The 16,653-nt window shown below is 33.4% G+C and overlaps 1 protein-coding gene across 8 annotated transcripts in view; it reads right to left on the bottom strand.

Moving 5' to 3' along the window:
- Nucleotides 1–370: 370 nt before the first annotated feature.
- The window catches only part of CBLB (Cbl proto-oncogene B), a 200,487-nt gene continuing 184,204 nt past the window's right edge, over nt 371–16,653 (bottom strand). For all 8 annotated transcript variants that reach the window (XM_039856929.1, XM_039856925.1, XM_039856924.1 and 5 more), the window contains one exon: nt 371–4,084. In XM_039856929.1, coding sequence (XP_039712863.1) covers nt 3,825–4,084 — 260 coding nt within the window. In that variant the 3' untranslated portion in view covers nt 371–3,824. The remainder of the gene's footprint in view (nt 4,085–16,653) is intronic.

Consider the following 16,653-nt stretch of genomic DNA (forward strand, 5'->3'; position numbering starts at 1 on the left):
TATATACTGGCCAGTAGCAAAGGATTAGGAAACTCAAAAATTTAGAGAACAGATGTTACTGTTGATTAGGAATTACCAATTATATTGTATGTCATCTTTCAGTCTTTCCCAGATATGGTATTTCTTATTTAGAATCTTGATATAACTTTGACTTTCAGTTCTAAGACACAGGAGTAGCTTACCTATGCAAAAATCTTAAAATGGTATGGTTTTGGTATTTAATAACTAAATCTTTTGAGATGGGTACTTTGTATTACTCTGTCTAGTTAGCCGTTAAATGTCTTTTGCTTAACACAAAGAAGCAAAATTGCAATGGAAATACTCTGAAAGAAATGTTTGTGTTCATTTAAAATAAAATACCAACTCTGCATTTAGTTAACATTCATTTTATAAAATACCTTAAAAGAACAGATAAAGTACTTGAGTTTACATAATAACCATAATTGAAAAAGGATGAATAAAATATAAATTAATTGACCACATAACTATTTTGCCACATTAGACAAGTTTTAAAAAGGCATTTAAAAAATAAAAATAGTAATGGGGAAGAAAACCCTTCACTCTACTGCTGTCTTTTTCTGGAAACTTTTGCTAGAAGCGCTAAAATCCAGGTTAACAGGCAGTACCTGTATTGTGGAAAACATACTGTAATTTGCTTCCAAATCTGTCAGCTTAAGAGAAATAATTAAAATTGTAACCAGGTTAGATAATTCAGTGCAAATTTAAGCTTCAAGTCGAAAATGTGAGAGGAAAAATAATGTCTGAACTGTAAGAAATGCTTCTGGAACTGAAAAAGAAAAAATTCACATTATGAGAAATCTTTGCAAGTATTCTTGTCTGAAATGTTAACAAATGGGCCCTCTGAAGTTGTAATTAGGGCTCTATTATTAAGGCTATTTGCAATGTGCACAATGGGAAATGGATAGGGAAAGGCTAAAGGTCATCTTTGTGGAAGGAAGTTCAAATTAACCATAAGCACTAGTCCAATTCAATTCCAGAAGATTTGGCTAGGATATCATAGACATCAAGGGGGGGAAATGTTTATGGAGATTAATTTACTTGACTATCATTGAAGATAAGTACTTCCACCCCCAGGACTTGTCGGGGATGGGAGAGAGCAGGTTAATGTTGACCGTGATTTTTTTTTTTTTTAATTATTAGGGGTTATATAGCGTACTGGCTTAAAAAATCATCATATTGCCAAGTCTTGAGAGATGGGAGGAATGTCTAACTTTTTGGATCACAGTGAAACCAAGTCTGGATCATTTCCACCATTAATGGACAGTCACTTTTATAATTAAAAATATTTTAGTTATTTTCTCAAAAAATTTTTCTTTAATAAGCCATAGGTAATAAGTAGCAATGGGTTTTTCTTAAGTGTTTGATAGAAATTCCCTCTTTCCATTCCATTCTGTACAAGTTTTTGATTCATTCTTTTTTAACGATAAAAATAATGGCTGCAATTGAGTAAAAGATACAAAGAGATTTTTGTGGAGGCTAGTAAGTTTTCTTTGCAAAATAGATTTAAAAAAAATTTTTCAGGTCTAAATTTACTATGTTGTCATCAGTCTCTAAATCTCACTGGAAATTTTCACACATTTTTTGAAAACTGTGAATGTACTGTGTTTTCTAACACTTGTATTTTACATCATTCTCTAATCTATTAAGACTGTCATAACACTGTTATCACCATGGAGTGGCAACTTGTTTTTTAGACTGTACCTGTGATCAGCAAGTCATAAAAAAGCCAAAATATACAGTGCTTTTCCAACATGACATCAGAAACTGGTAACACAAGTGAAATACCATGATGACATAACATGTTCATAGAGCAATGGAGAGTTAGCTGACATGATTTTTAAAAGTGTGAAAAACTGTACTCATATAAGGCAAATTAAAATTTCCCTTCCAGGGACATTGACCAGCTCAATCACCTGAAGAAACTATCCAAGACCTGTGACTCAAGTACCTCATATCACTATAGTGAAACTGTCACGTAAGGGCACATGTCACTTTGCAAAGGAACGCATTTGTTCCCTTCTCAGGTCAACTTAGCAACTACACAAGTCTTGAACAGCATTACTTTCCAGGGGATCAGCTAGATGTTTGGTCATGTCTTGTCCAGTTCTGAAGAAAGGCTCACGATCAGATGTTTCTTTTTACATCACACTGTATGTGAAGTTAAGAAAGGAGTGGCAGAAACATGTACAACCCTGCAATTAGTTCACATTTAGAACAGCTTCTGTGGGTTCAAACATTTTACACAGACTTGGTTTTGTCTCATTTCTCTACTAACTTCTCATTAGGAAAGAAAAGAAAAAAAAATTGCCTGAAAATTCTGAAGCTTTGGTGAAAACCTTCCAGGCTTTGTCCATCAGAGACTTTTACCATCAAAAGCACAGATAAAGAATAACAAAACATTATAGTGAAATCAGCTCGTGACAGTTTGTGCTTTAGAAACAGCGCTGAGCACATCACAGATGCTCAATAAATATTTGTAGATTTATTAAAAGTATTAACACAGTTTCTGAAGAACCAACCTCCATTTTGCAAAAGTGGCAAAACTATATAAATTTATTTCACCTAACTAGATGGAACTATGTGAAGTAATCAGAGAATCTAAAAATTAAATATGAACTGTAATTTGATTGCAGAGAGGAAATTAATAATTTTGCAAAAACAAACATTGCCACAGTAGCATTAGCACTTAACAGTGCATCAAAGATTTAATGTTTCCACTGCAATATGAACTGGTTCCTAAACCTGTTAGATACCAGAGAATAATCACTCAAATAGGAAATGAACTCTATTCTACTTTGGGAGAGGTATGACCATAATTTTATCTGGAAATGATTAATATATTTCAGGGAGATAGGCCTCTTATTCAGCATGCCTCAAAGTAATGCAGGCATACATATCAAGGGACCTTATAATATAACTTCAAAACGGCATTGTCACGTGCAAGTATATTTCTCCCACATCTGCAGTAGTTGTTTTCTAATATTTTAGGCTTTTACAGAGTCGTGACACCCCTGGGATGACAAAGATGAGAATATGCAAGACTAAAGATCCCCAAACTTACACTAAAAAGGGAAGCTTCTCTATACTATATGAAAGCCCCTTATAAAAGGCAGCTCACTGACAAAAAAAAAAAAAAAAAATGCTTTATACATTCAGATTCTCCATCTCTCAACAGTGATGGTTTTCCAAAAAAAAACTCAGTAGTGAAGGCCACACTTTTTTTTTTTTTTTTGCATTAGTTTGATATACTGAAAATCAGAACCTTTAAAGCATCTTGTAAATGGGAGAAATGGAACTGGACCTGGGCAGCGGTGGGGGTGGTGTGATGGGAGAGATCAAAATGAATATGTGATTTAACTGCTGATGTGGACGACAGCAAGGGAGTTGGTGGGAAATGTTACAGCAGACCTCACTGCTCTACAACAGGTCCATCAAGAACACAGTACAGGTATCAAAAACAGAACAAAAAACCCAAAACAAAACTAAAACTGCAACTTCGCCAACTTGTAAACAAGGAAAAGCATTTCACAGATTCAAAGTTCAAGGGAAGTAAACGTCTTTAAATTATTTTTGTCAGTTCAACCCTGATTTAAAAGTATGGCTAGCAAAAATAAGGAAGCTGCAGCCGTTGACATCCTGAGCAAGCAGCTGTCTTCTGAGAAGCAGCATTTCCAAGCCTCTCTTCTCAAGATGCCAAGTGAGAAGGACACCTTCTCTCTTGAATTCCACCGCATTCCTCTCCTTTCCATACTCATGGAATATTCGTCGACTGCTTTACATTTGAGTGTTTACACTCCTGGCTGCTATAGATTCAGACGAGGGGAGACTGGAGGGGGTAAGGCAAATTCTCGGAGGATACTACGGGCCACTTCAACATTATTCTGGGCTATTTCTAAGGCTCTCTTCACCTCTTCAAAGGCATAACCCTCTCCCATTAGTTTTGCAATTTTTGCATCGACATTTTCCAATGCTGCCTCCGGCCCATGGGGTTTTCTGTGGTGAATTTCTGGTGCAGTCCTACGGGGTCGTGGTTTAGGAGGTCTGGCTGGTGCTTGTGAACCATCTGTGAAGATTTTAAAGAGAAATATCATTTAAATAATAAGATAAAAACAAACAAAATAGCATTAGTATGATCTCATTATTTTATATGAAAACCTATTTTTCATTATCTCTACAAATAAACATTTTTTCCCATTTTTATGTACTTCTGTATGGTACGTTATACTGTCCCCATTTTGAAGATCAGAAAACTGATACAAAGTATTGGAAATTTGAGAAATTAACAGATTTATTCCACACATTACTCTTCAAGCCATATGAAAAAAATTAGAGCTACAGAATTAAAAAATAAAAATTGAGGAAGAAAGGTTTTCACTTTGGCAATACAGCTCATGCTTATCTACTATGGTGGAGGAACTTTCTTGGGAAGTTACTATGAGAGGAAACTATTTACAGCTCGTAGATATTCCTGGCAGAATACCCTCGACCAGGTCCTCCATCCCAGCCACATCACAGCCCAACTGCTTTGAGGAACAAGCTTTGCAGTATCTCAGCCTGCCTGGTTTTTCAAGTTAATAATGTGTAAAGGGATGTCTTACTGATCCCAGGAGGGAAAAGAAAAAGAAATTAATAGATGCTTCAAGTCTACTGTTAGTCAACAGGTTGAACAGAAGTGCTTTGCTCAAATACTTTATCCAGATTCCATACAGGAAGTTATACTTGAGAAAAAGCAAAGCCAGAAGAAACATTAGCAGGGACCAAATGGGTTCCGTATCAGCCCCCTGATGATAATAGTTTCTCAAAGTTAAAACAAATGACATTGGTGTCCATGAGTAGAAAGTAATTTTGTTATGAGAAAATTATAGGCTACCACCCCATACAGATCATCAGGGTATGGGCTAGTAACTGGAGAGGGCACTTTTATCATGGATGTCCATGTATCTATATTTGGTACTGTAATTCAGAAGCCTAGATCTTTAAAAAAAAAAAAAAAAAAGTTAAAATAAAAATTTGTCAAATTTATCCCATGAAATATATATGGATTTAAGGCTGTAGACATCAACATTTCTTTCTCATTAGACCACACACAAATGCCAAATGATAAAGCCAAGGACACAGTTAGGTAAATGCAGAAGGTGAGGCTAGAACCCAAATGCCTCTTGACTCCTGTCCCCATCCTGTCCCCGCTGGTCTCTGCTGCCTTGCCAAATTTCCCAATGGTTTCAAGAGATATTGTAAATAGATATTTTCAATAATCAAATCTAAATTATAAAAAAAATCTGATTATCTGATACATTTCATATTTTTCTAAATGATACTTTTCTACAAGAAGTAATTTGTAAAAAAAAAAAAAAAAAAACAACATCCTTTTCACAATTTTAGCAATATCAATATACGTAAAATTGTCCAGGATGAAAATATTTGGTTCCATACCCAATTGGATAGTAGTCTTATTTTTAATTTTTTCTTTCTTATAGGATAATGTTCAGTTTGAAAAAATATTATAGTGGTAGATAAAGCTTATTAAATTATGCTCATATACAAGAACCCATTAATTTCTGATTCTTGCTAAGTCTATATCTCTTGTATTTGTAACTAAACATTTCAAATTATTATGGTCTGCTAAATTGCATTTTCCCTGTTATTTTTCTATTAAGTATTTCCATTATGTCATGCAAAGATGGACCATAAATTATACTTTGCTTCTAATCATTTCCAAAAAACTATTAGAAGTTCTAGCAAGCTTTCCCTTAATTACCATAGAATTTTAATACACTGAAATCTCGTCTCTTCTGATTTAAGTGAGAAAAGTACCTAGACTTAAGTCTAAATTCCTTGTATTTTGCTGGTAATTTTCTAAGTTTTTCTAATATTGTCATTTTGTTTTCTGTCCAAAATACTGAGAAGGGCACATGAATATCAAGCATCTGTGAAAATAACAGCAACATATATGTTTACTACTGAAGTGGAAGGTTACTACAGCAGCCAGAGAAACATCAAATAGTATAATTGGCGATGAAGACTTAAGATTTAGAACTTTTAGATTTAATAAACATGTATCTTTGATCTTGGTAGATGATCTTAAAAAAGATGGCACCTATTAAAAACTCCAAGAAACCTATCCACTCTCTGAGGCTGCTATAATTAATACCCGCAAAATACAATGGAGATTAGATGACTAATTCTATTTGTGAGAAAGCTATTCTTTGCCTGGAAAGAAATTAGTAAACATAATTTAGGAAACCTGTGAGCAAGGAAAAACATACACACATACACACACAGTACGATTAAATCAAAACTCGAGTGGTAAAGGTGTCACTCTCATTTTAGAACACGTATTTTTTTGTACACAAAAAAATATTTGAAATACCAAGTAAAGAAAATGATTCAAACCTCCGGAAAGAATCATGAAAGATTTTGAAGATATTTTCATAAAAACAAAACAAAACGAAAACCTTCTTGGTGCCTAGATTTATTTTTTCAATAGATTTCCCCTTTAAATTCAAAACTCAAAGATCCCAGCTCATTTAACCCTAATCCTCATTGGCCTAACTCAAAATCTGTTTTTCCTAAACAGTGCTAACATCTCTTGAGAATCTTAGGAGTGCTCAGAAGTTGAACTGTATCATATATTAGAGCCTACAAATGAAAGCAAAATGGAATCGATGTTGCAACTTTTCGCCACCTATTGTATATAAATTTTTAATTATCACTGAATATTCAACTTGGATATCTTAACATTTTGTTCAACTATTTTGGTCAGATGCATTTCAGTTTGGCTACTAAGATTTTGACTGACCTTGAGCTAGGCAACATCTAGAGTTTTCACTCTCCAAATCTACTTTTGTATCTTTATTTTTAGAGGTGGTATTTCCATCTCAGGTAATATGCAAATTTATGTATTGTTCAGTATATGTGCTGAGAAGACCATTAAAAAGACAGTAAATTCACATATTAACTGCTATACTCAAAACAACAATTATTTTGAGAGAATGTCAGAGAAGCGTGGAAGAGGGAAAAAAATGGCATTTACTGTGCGTGCCAATTCTGTAGAAAGCATTTAAGCAAGATATCACAAGCAAGATGTTAAAATGTGAATAGTGAAGCTGTTAAAAAAAAAAAGCAAACACTTTCGTGCTGATCATTAGAGCGAATCGCTTAAAATCAATCCCTCTTTCTACACATCTTTTCTCAAAGCTTGTAAGACAGCCTTCACTGTCCCCAGTTGTTCTTTTTCAGTGTCTAAAAGTAGGAGACACCAGATCTTTACTCACTTTAGGACGTGTGGGTAATAGAGCAATACAACAGAACATGAAACTATCTCATAGTTCCCCCAAAGTTATTATATTGTAGTTTTGGAGTACACTGGCACGACTAGAATTTTATCTACTCTATGAGCATTTCTGTACCTGAATAAATGTCATCCTTAAAAACACTGGAAGGGCACATGTTTGTTCTAGTATTTTTAAACTCCTATGGCAGTGATATCAAAATAAGTGCAAGTGTACATGGATATAAATAGCATTTTCCTGGAGCACCAATTTTACTCGAGGATGTGAAGAATGTTAATATTTTTAAATATTAAAATGAATACAGATAAGCTAAGGAATAAAATGAAAAACGTGCATAAATTTTTGAGATTAAACAGACATTGAAGCAATTTCCTATGTGTGATTATCCACTTTTAGTTAAAGCTTAAGTTGCTGTGCTCAGGGTTGATGCTGGTGTGGAGAAAGACTTGAGAAGCACTGGTTTAAGGGTAAATCTTGATTCAATTTTCATTTTCTGAGCCAATTAAAGAGCAGAGACATAAAGAAAAAGTCCTGAATGGCACAGGAATAAGCCTGATAAAAAGACAGTTGGAATAATACCTGGAATACATTCTAAATGAGGGCATTATCATTCCTAACAGGGTAAAAATTGGTCCTTAAGGGGCCGAGAACATCTTAAATGTTAAAAGCGTTTGTGGTTTTCCTAAGAGTCACAATACATAGAGATATGTAGAGTATCTGTGGTATTAAACTTTCACTGTTACAGAGGTGGGACTGAATAGGGGAAAACAAGGCCTAAAAAGGCCCTCAGGTGCACCACGAAGGAAAAAAAAGGGTGAGACACACTGCTGTATGTCTACCTCTGTAGGAGTGAGTGACACATCTACTTCAGTGTCTACCAGCTATTTTACTACAAGAGGTCCTTATTACTTCATTATCTAAACTTTGGTGGATTTTTTAGTGGTTACTAGAGGGTAGGGGGAAGCGGGGAGGTAGATGGAGTAAAAGGGGTCAAATATGTTGTGACAGAAAGAAATCTAACTATGGGAGGTGAACACACAGTGTAAATATATATATGCTTTACTGTTAAAATGTACAGCTGAAACATTGGATTTTGTTAACCAATGTCACCATAAAAAATTATTAAAAAAATAAACTTTGGCAGGTTTTTTTTTAGTCCATATTTTGAAAGACGTCTAATAAGCAAATGTTAGCATTTTGATGAATACATCTTCCTACTTTTTATTTGTTATACTGACTTAACAACAACTACAAAACCAAGTTTCTATATTTCTAGACAAAAGCAAAGACACTTAATGTGTTAGTTTTCTTGTAAATAGGCTTTTAAAATATTAGTGTTTGACAATACATAAAAATAATGATCGATCATACCATAATTTAAAATGACATTTACTTAAAAAATTTAATGATGTGGTAAGGTACTTATGATACTATGTTAAATGGAATTGCGATAGAATTGACATGCTGAAGAAAACACATTAGAAAGAAGTACTCTAAAATGGCAATAATGTTCCGTATTGACGATAAGGTTATAGGTGAATTCTTTTTTTTTTTTCCATTCTATTTTATTCTCCAGTATGTATGTATGTATGTACTTCTTTTATAAGTAGAAAAAAAAAAAATAGCCTCAGATTCCCTCTGCTAGTTTTACAGGTTTGAGCTGCTCAAGGATCTAAGACAGAGAGACAGATTGATTTTGATGATACAAAAATTATAAAAAGCACATAGTGGCTTCTTAAGGTCAGGTGAAAAATGATCAGAATCCAGGTTTTGAAATCTCTAGCACAATTTCACAATTCTAATAACCTCTACCATCCCTTTGTCATTACTATTCATTTGCTAATATCTCTATTTGATTTTATCATTGGGTATATCCAAATTCAGTTTAGCAATCATTGTTATATGCATATGCAATGGAAGTCATTTTATTTTTCAGATATAGTTGACATACAATATTAGTTTCAGGTGTACAACATAGTGATTAGGCACTTATATAACTTATGAAGTGATAACCCTGATAAGTCTAGTACCTATCTGGCAACTTATATATTTATTACGATATTATTGACTATACACCCAATGCTATACTTCACATCCCCATGATTGTCTTTATAATTGGCAATTTGTATTTTCTGAATCCCTTCACTTTTTTTCACCCAGCCCCCAACTCCCTCCCATCTGAAAACTATCAATTTGTCCTTTTATCTATGAGTTTGTTTGTTCATTTGATTTTTAGATTCCACACATAAGTGAAATCATATATTTGTCTTTCACTGTCTGACTTATTTCACTTAGCACAATATTCTAGGTCCATCCATTGTCACAAATGGCAGTATTTCATTCTTTTTATTTCAGTAATATTCCATTGTATGTACTGCCTCTTATCCATTTGTCTATCAGTGTAAACATGTTGCTTATGTATCTTGGCTGTTGTAAATAATGCTGCAGTCGACATGAGGGTTCATATTATCTTTTCAAATTAGCGTTTTTGATTTCTTCAGATAAATACCAAGAAGTGGGATTACTGGGTCATATGGTAATTCTATTTTTAAATTTTTGAGAAACCTCCATATACTGTTTTCCATAGTGGCTGCACCAATTTACAATAACACAAACAGTGCACGAGGGTTCCCTTTTCTCCATATCCTCACCAATGCTTGTTTGTTGCTTTATTATAGCCATTCTGACAGGTGTGAGGTGATAGCTCACTATGGTTTTAATTGGCACTTCTCAAAGATTAGTGACATTGAGCATCTTTTCATATGTCTGTTGGCCATCTGTATGTCCTCTTGGGAGAAATGTCTATTCAGATCCTCTGCCAATTTGTTCTTTTTGTGTTAACTTGTATGAATTCTGTATGAACTTAGAATATTAGCCCCTTATTAGATGTATCATTGGCAAATATCTTCTCTCACTCAGTAGGTTGTCTTTACATTTTGTTGATGGTTTCCTTCACTGTGCAGAAACTTTTTAGTTTGATGTACTCCCATTGATTTTTTTTTTTCCTTCGCCTGAGGAGACATATCCATAAAAACTATTACTAAGAGCTATGTCAGAGTTTCCTGCCTATGTTTTCTTCTGAGAGTTTTAAGGTTTCAGGTCTTATATTTAAGTCTTTAATCTGTTTTGAGTGTATTTTTGTACATGGTGTAAAAAACCGATCCAGTTTCATTCTTCTGCATGCATCTGTCCAGTTTTCCCAACATCATTTATTGAAGAGACTGTCTTTACCCTGTCGTATATTCTAGCCTTTTTTCGTCCTAGATTAATTGACCATATAGGTGTGGGTTTATTTCTGGAATATTTATTATTCTGTTCCATTGATCTATGAGTCTGTTTTTATGCCAGTACCACAGTGTTTTGATTATATAGTTTTGTTGAATAGTTTGACATTGCGTAGCATAATACCTCTAACTGTTCTTTCTCAAGATTGTTTAGGGTATGTAGGGACTTGTGGTTCCATGTAAATTTTAGGACTATTTGTTCTAGTTGTGAAAAATGCCACTGGTATTTCGATAGTGATTACATTGAATCAGTAGATTGCTTTGGGTGGTGTGAACATTTTAATGATGTTAATTCTTTCTATCCATGAGCACAATACATGCTTTCATTTATTTGTAACTTCAATTTCTTTCTTCAGTGTCTTATAGTTTTCTGAGTGCAGGTTTTCTACTTCCTGAGTTAAATTTATTACTAGGTATTTTATCTTTTTGATGCAATTATAAATGGGATTGTTTTCTTAACTTTTCTTTCTGATAGTGCATTATTGGTGTGTAAAAAAGCAATGGATATCTAAATATTGACCTTGAATGCTGCTACTTACTATATTCATTTATTCTCATATCCTTTTTTGATGGAGTCTAGGGTTCTCTATATAGAGTATCATTTCATCTGCAAATAATGAGTTTTACCACTACTCTATTTGGAAATCTTTTATTTTTCTTGTCTGATTGTTATGGCTAGGACTTCCAATACTACGTTAGAATAAAGTGGAGGGAGTATTTTAGTCATGTGCCTGATCTTAGAAAAAAAGTTTTCAGCTTTTCATGGGTATAATATTAGCTCTGGGTTTGTATATACAGACTTCATTATGTTAAGGTATGTTCCCTTTATCCCCATTTTCCTGAGAGCTTTTATCATGAAAGAATGTTGGATTGTGTCAAATGCTTTTTCAGTATCTACTGATAGCATATGGTTTTTATGCTTCATTTTGTTTATGTGGTGTATCACATTAATTAATTGGCAAATATTATACCAGTCTTGCATATCTGATATAAATCTCACTCCATCATGGTGCATAAACTTTTTAATGTTGGCTGAATATTAGTTTGCTAATATTTTGTTGAGGATTTCTGCATTAATGTTCATCAGGGACACTGGCCTGTAATTTTTTTTTTTTTTTAAGTGTCTTTGGTTTTGGTATCAGCGTAATGCTGGCCTCATAAAATGAGTTTGGGAGCCTTCTCTCTTCTTCAGATTTTTTTGACTAGTTTGAGAAGGACAGATATTCTTTGTTGAATGGTAAAATTCACCTGTGAAGCCATTTGATCCAGGGCTTTTGTTTGTTGAGTTTTTTGATTACTGATTCGATTCCATTAGTAGTTACTGGTCTGTTCAGATTTTCTGTGTTTTCCTGATTTAGCCTTAGAAGATTGTATGTTTCTGTGAATTTATCCATTTATTCCAGATTGTCCAATTTGTTGGCATATAATGTTTTGTAGTATTTTCTTAGAATCCTTTATATATCTGTGGTGTCAGCTGTCACTTCTCCTTTCATTTATGATTTATTTATTGGGCCCTCTTGATGAGTCTAGATAACTAAGGTTTATCAGTTAATCTTTTCAAAGAACCAGCTCTTGTGTTAACTGGGCTTTTTGACTTTTTGGTGACTTTTCCATTTGCTTCCTCTGATCTCAATTATTTCCTGCAACTCACTTTGGGCCTAGTTCCTTTAGTTGTAAAGTTAGATTGTTTGAGATTTGTCTTTTTGGAATGGGCCTGGTGCTTTGCATAAATTTCTCTCTTAATAGAACTGCTTTGGGTGTGTTCTAGAGATTTGGGGTCATTGTGTTTTCATTTTCATTTGTCTCCAGGTATCTTTGGATTTCTTCCTTGATCTCGTTGCTAACCCATTCATTGTTTAGTAGCATGTTATTTATCCTCTATGTATCTGCGTGTTTTTCAGTTTTATGCTTGTAATTTTATACCATTTTGATTAGAGAAGATGCCTGATAGAATTTTAGTCTTCTTAAATTTACTGGGACTTGTTTTGTGGCCTAACATGTGGTCTATCCTGGAAAAGGTTCTATGTGTACTTAAAAAGAATGTATATTCTGCTGCTTTGGGGTGAAATGTCCGAAAAATATCAAGTAAGTCTTCTGTTCTAATATGTCATTCAAGGCCACTGTTTCTTTGTTGATTTTCTGTCTGGATAATCTATCCATTGATGTCAATGGGGTGTTAAAGTCCCCTACTATAATTTTATTACTGTCGATCCCTCTCTTATGCCTGTCAATATTTGCTTTATATACTTAGGTACTCCTGAGTTGGGTTATATCCTCTTGTTGGATTGATCCCTTTATCATTATGAAATGCGCTACTTTGTCTCTTGTTATAGCCATTGTTTTAAAGTCTGTTTTCTCTAAGTATTGCTACCCCAGTTTTTTGTTCATTTCCACTTGCATGAAATCTCTTTTTCCCATCCCTTTACTTTGTGTGTGTCTTTTGATCTGAAGTGGGTCCCTTGTAGGCAGCACACGTACAGGTCTTGTTATTTTACTGATTCAGTCTTTTGATTTGAATAATAATTGATAGTTATGTAGTTATTGTTTCTGATTATTTGTGTAGTCTTCTCTGTTTCTTATTCTCTTTCTCTCTAATATATTGATGAGTGTCTAAGTGCCATGTTTGTAATCCCTTCTCTTTATTTCCTGTGTATCTCTTACAGATTTTTGGTTTGTGGTTACCATGTGCATATTTACCAAGCTATAGTTATAGCAATTTGTTTTAAATTGATGGTTGCTTAAGCTTCAACACATTCTAAAAATACTATCATTTTACACCTTCCATGTTTGTTTTGTCAGTTTTTACTTCTTTTGTGTGTTTGTGTATAATATCCTTAATTTACTGTTGTAATTCTACACGATCTTCCTGCTTTTTGTCACTTAACCTTTGTACTACCTTTATAGATGGTTAATCCACTGCTTTTACTAGGTGAGAATTTGTCAGTTATAATTTTTTCTATCTTATAGTATCTCATTCATATTTCTGACCTTTTTTACTTAAAGAACACCCTTTAACACTTCTTGTAATATTGTTTTAGTTTTAATGAACCTTTAGCTTTTTCTTGCCTGGGAAACTTTTTCTTCTTTGATTCTAAATGACAGCCTTGCTTGGTAGAGTAGTTTTTGTTGTAGTCCTTTCATACTTTGAATATTTTGTGTAATTTAATTCTTGCCTAAAAACTTTCTGTTGAAAGAACAGCTGATAGTTTTATGGGAGTTCCTTGTACATAACTAATTGCTCTTCTTTCTCTCCTTTTAAGAGTCTTTGTCTTTAACCTTTTTTCTCCTGTTTAGGTAAAAAAATGCAGCTCGCCGCCAGCTTTTATTTAACATCACATGTAGGGACGCTACGTATCCTAGGATTTGATATTTTTAGTGATCGAACTACTAAAAACAAAAATGCTGTCATTTGTTTCCAAAGACTACCAATATACTAGAGCCGTGTGAAAATAATAAAAGCAAGATATTTCATGGCAAACTTTGGGTATAAGGTTAAGACTGTAATCTGCGAGTTATCTCAGGGTAAACACTGTAGCCACAAGCGCTGCTTGCGAGTATTCTCAAGGCAAATGGAAAAAAGGTTAATCTTTGGCATTTTAATTATGAAACAGCTTGTTATGGGCCTCTTTGCCTTTATCTTGTTTGAGATTCTTTGTTGGTTTTTCTCTTCAAATAGATTTTCAATCCCTTGTTCTCTTCTCCTGGTACCCACAGGATGTGAATGCTGGTATAACTGCTGTCCCAGAGGTCCCTTAAACTATTCTCATTTTTTTTTTCCTTTTTGCTGCTCTGATTGGCTGTTTTCTGCTACCTTGTCTTCCAGATGGCTGAGTCATTCCTCTGCTTCAATTGACCTGCCGTTAATTCCCTTCAGTGTACTCATTTCAGTTTTTGTATTCTTCATTTCTGACATGTTCTTTTATATGGTTTCTGTCTCTTTGTTGATGTTCTGAGTTCATCTGAATGTGCAATTTTTAAAAAATAATTTTGGCTTAGGTATTGGTGAGGTAATGACATAGTTTGCTAATGAAAATAAAAATATGCATAGCTTAGTGATGAACTAATTTAAATCCTACCACATTGATATTTACTAGCTGTGAAGACCTTGGGTAATTACTACACGTTGTAGTGTCTTACTTTCTTTCATAAATTGAAATAGTAATTCTTTCAAATTAGTTGTGAGGAATAAAATTATGTCTATAGCTATAATACATACTAAATTTACATTTATTTATATTTTATATCTTATATAATTGTATTTATATAAACTTCCCAATATGTTTATATAATAAAATGTATGATATATATGCTACATAAATTGTATATATATTAAATTATCTATATATAACCTATATGTTTAAAATACTTAACATTTGGCCCATAATATGAGCTTAACAAATTTTAAAAATAATTACTTAATATAATCTGAGACATAATCTCTAAATTTATTTAGTAATTCAGTGACAACTTGGAATGGACATAGAGACTCTTAAATACACAATTTTTACTAAATTACAAATAAAATCTTCACATACTCTGGAAGATAATTATGATAGTTAAGACTAAGGTTATAACATATAATTTTTTTTAGTGGTTATTAAAAAGCATTAGTATTAGATTTATAAGAAAAAAGATCAGGTTCTGTGGTAAGGAAAAACATTTCAGGTAGTCGAACTGTGAAAACTATAACATTGAAAAAGTTCCTTTGTTGAAACACAAAAACATCTTATCACTAATGACTACACAGTTCCAACCCTTGTATGAAGTAAAGCCATGATTTTCAATTGAGGTCTTTAGATAACTAGAAGAGTTGGTCTTAATATAAAATTCAATTACTTTTTCTCCATGCTAGTAAAGGAGAAGTAGTACCGGAATTAATTACTTTTATCATGAGATTTCTTTTATTTTGTTCGTATATTTGGCAGTAAGATCTTTTTATCAGTTACAAACACATTTAATACTAGTTATATGCTGAAATTGTATTATTTTCAAGTGTTACTTTGAACTGCCTTCTAAACACTAAGAGTATGAATAATCTCTGGAGTTGATACTGCACTTCATCAGCATGAGCACACACAAGTAACCATAATGACTGTTATTCTACTGTAAGTTGGATTCCCTGGGTTTTTAAAGAATGGTATCAAACTGTAGTGTATTATATTTGCAACAGGAGAAGCAAACTGTAAAATAATGTAAAAACTCAAACATAGCTAGTAATAAACACAAACACCATGTGAATTATATACTCATGTGAAGAAATAAGATTAGCAAAAAATGTCTGCCCCATATACAGGTATATGTGAACTTAACACAGGTTGATTAAATCCACTTATTTCTCATTATCATTACGACATATTCATATCATATATCAATTGTTACATCTAAAAATTAAACTTTTAGAAAGCTCTTTGTAGACATATACACACACACACATCCTTTTTAGATTAGAGAATAAGGAAAATATTTTTAAATCCTTTAGAAATAGTCTTTTCATAGAAAACTTATACGTAAACAAGTCACTATCAGTCATTTAGATCATAAAGAAAAACGGAATTTATAAGGTGCAGCAATTATATCAGAATCCTCAATGGGCATCTGAAAAAGGCCTTAATAAAAACAGATTACTGCAAAATTAGGACTATTAGAATCCTCAAGAGACATAGTATCCAGTCTCAAGGTTTTGATGGAAAGACTTAATCCAGAAGGCAAGCCCAGTCCTTCTGCTGGTGTGAAATAAATGAGTGGATAGCTTGGTAGCAGCAGCCCTGGGCGCTGCATGTGGGCAAATATTTTGTTGGAAAAAGTATCTTATTTTCTGTGACTTGACTACGTTTGTAAAGAGTTCTGGAAGTATGTTGAAACATATGATGATATAGCTAGCTGAATCTCTCGGAGTAATAATCAGAACTATTTTATCATTCAGGTAAGAGCCAGTTCTGGCTTCTGGTAAATATCCTATTTGAGGATATTTCAACAAGGTTTGCCCCTACAATTTCTAGTGTAACGCTAATCAGAATTTCTACCACTTCAAATCATGTATGTGAACGATGCTCTTC

This window comes from Pteropus medius, unplaced genomic scaffold, assembly GCF_902729225.1.
Source record: "Pteropus medius unplaced genomic scaffold, Ma_sr-lr_union100, whole genome shotgun sequence".
NCBI lineage: Eukaryota > Metazoa > Chordata > Mammalia > Chiroptera > Pteropodidae > Pteropus > Pteropus medius.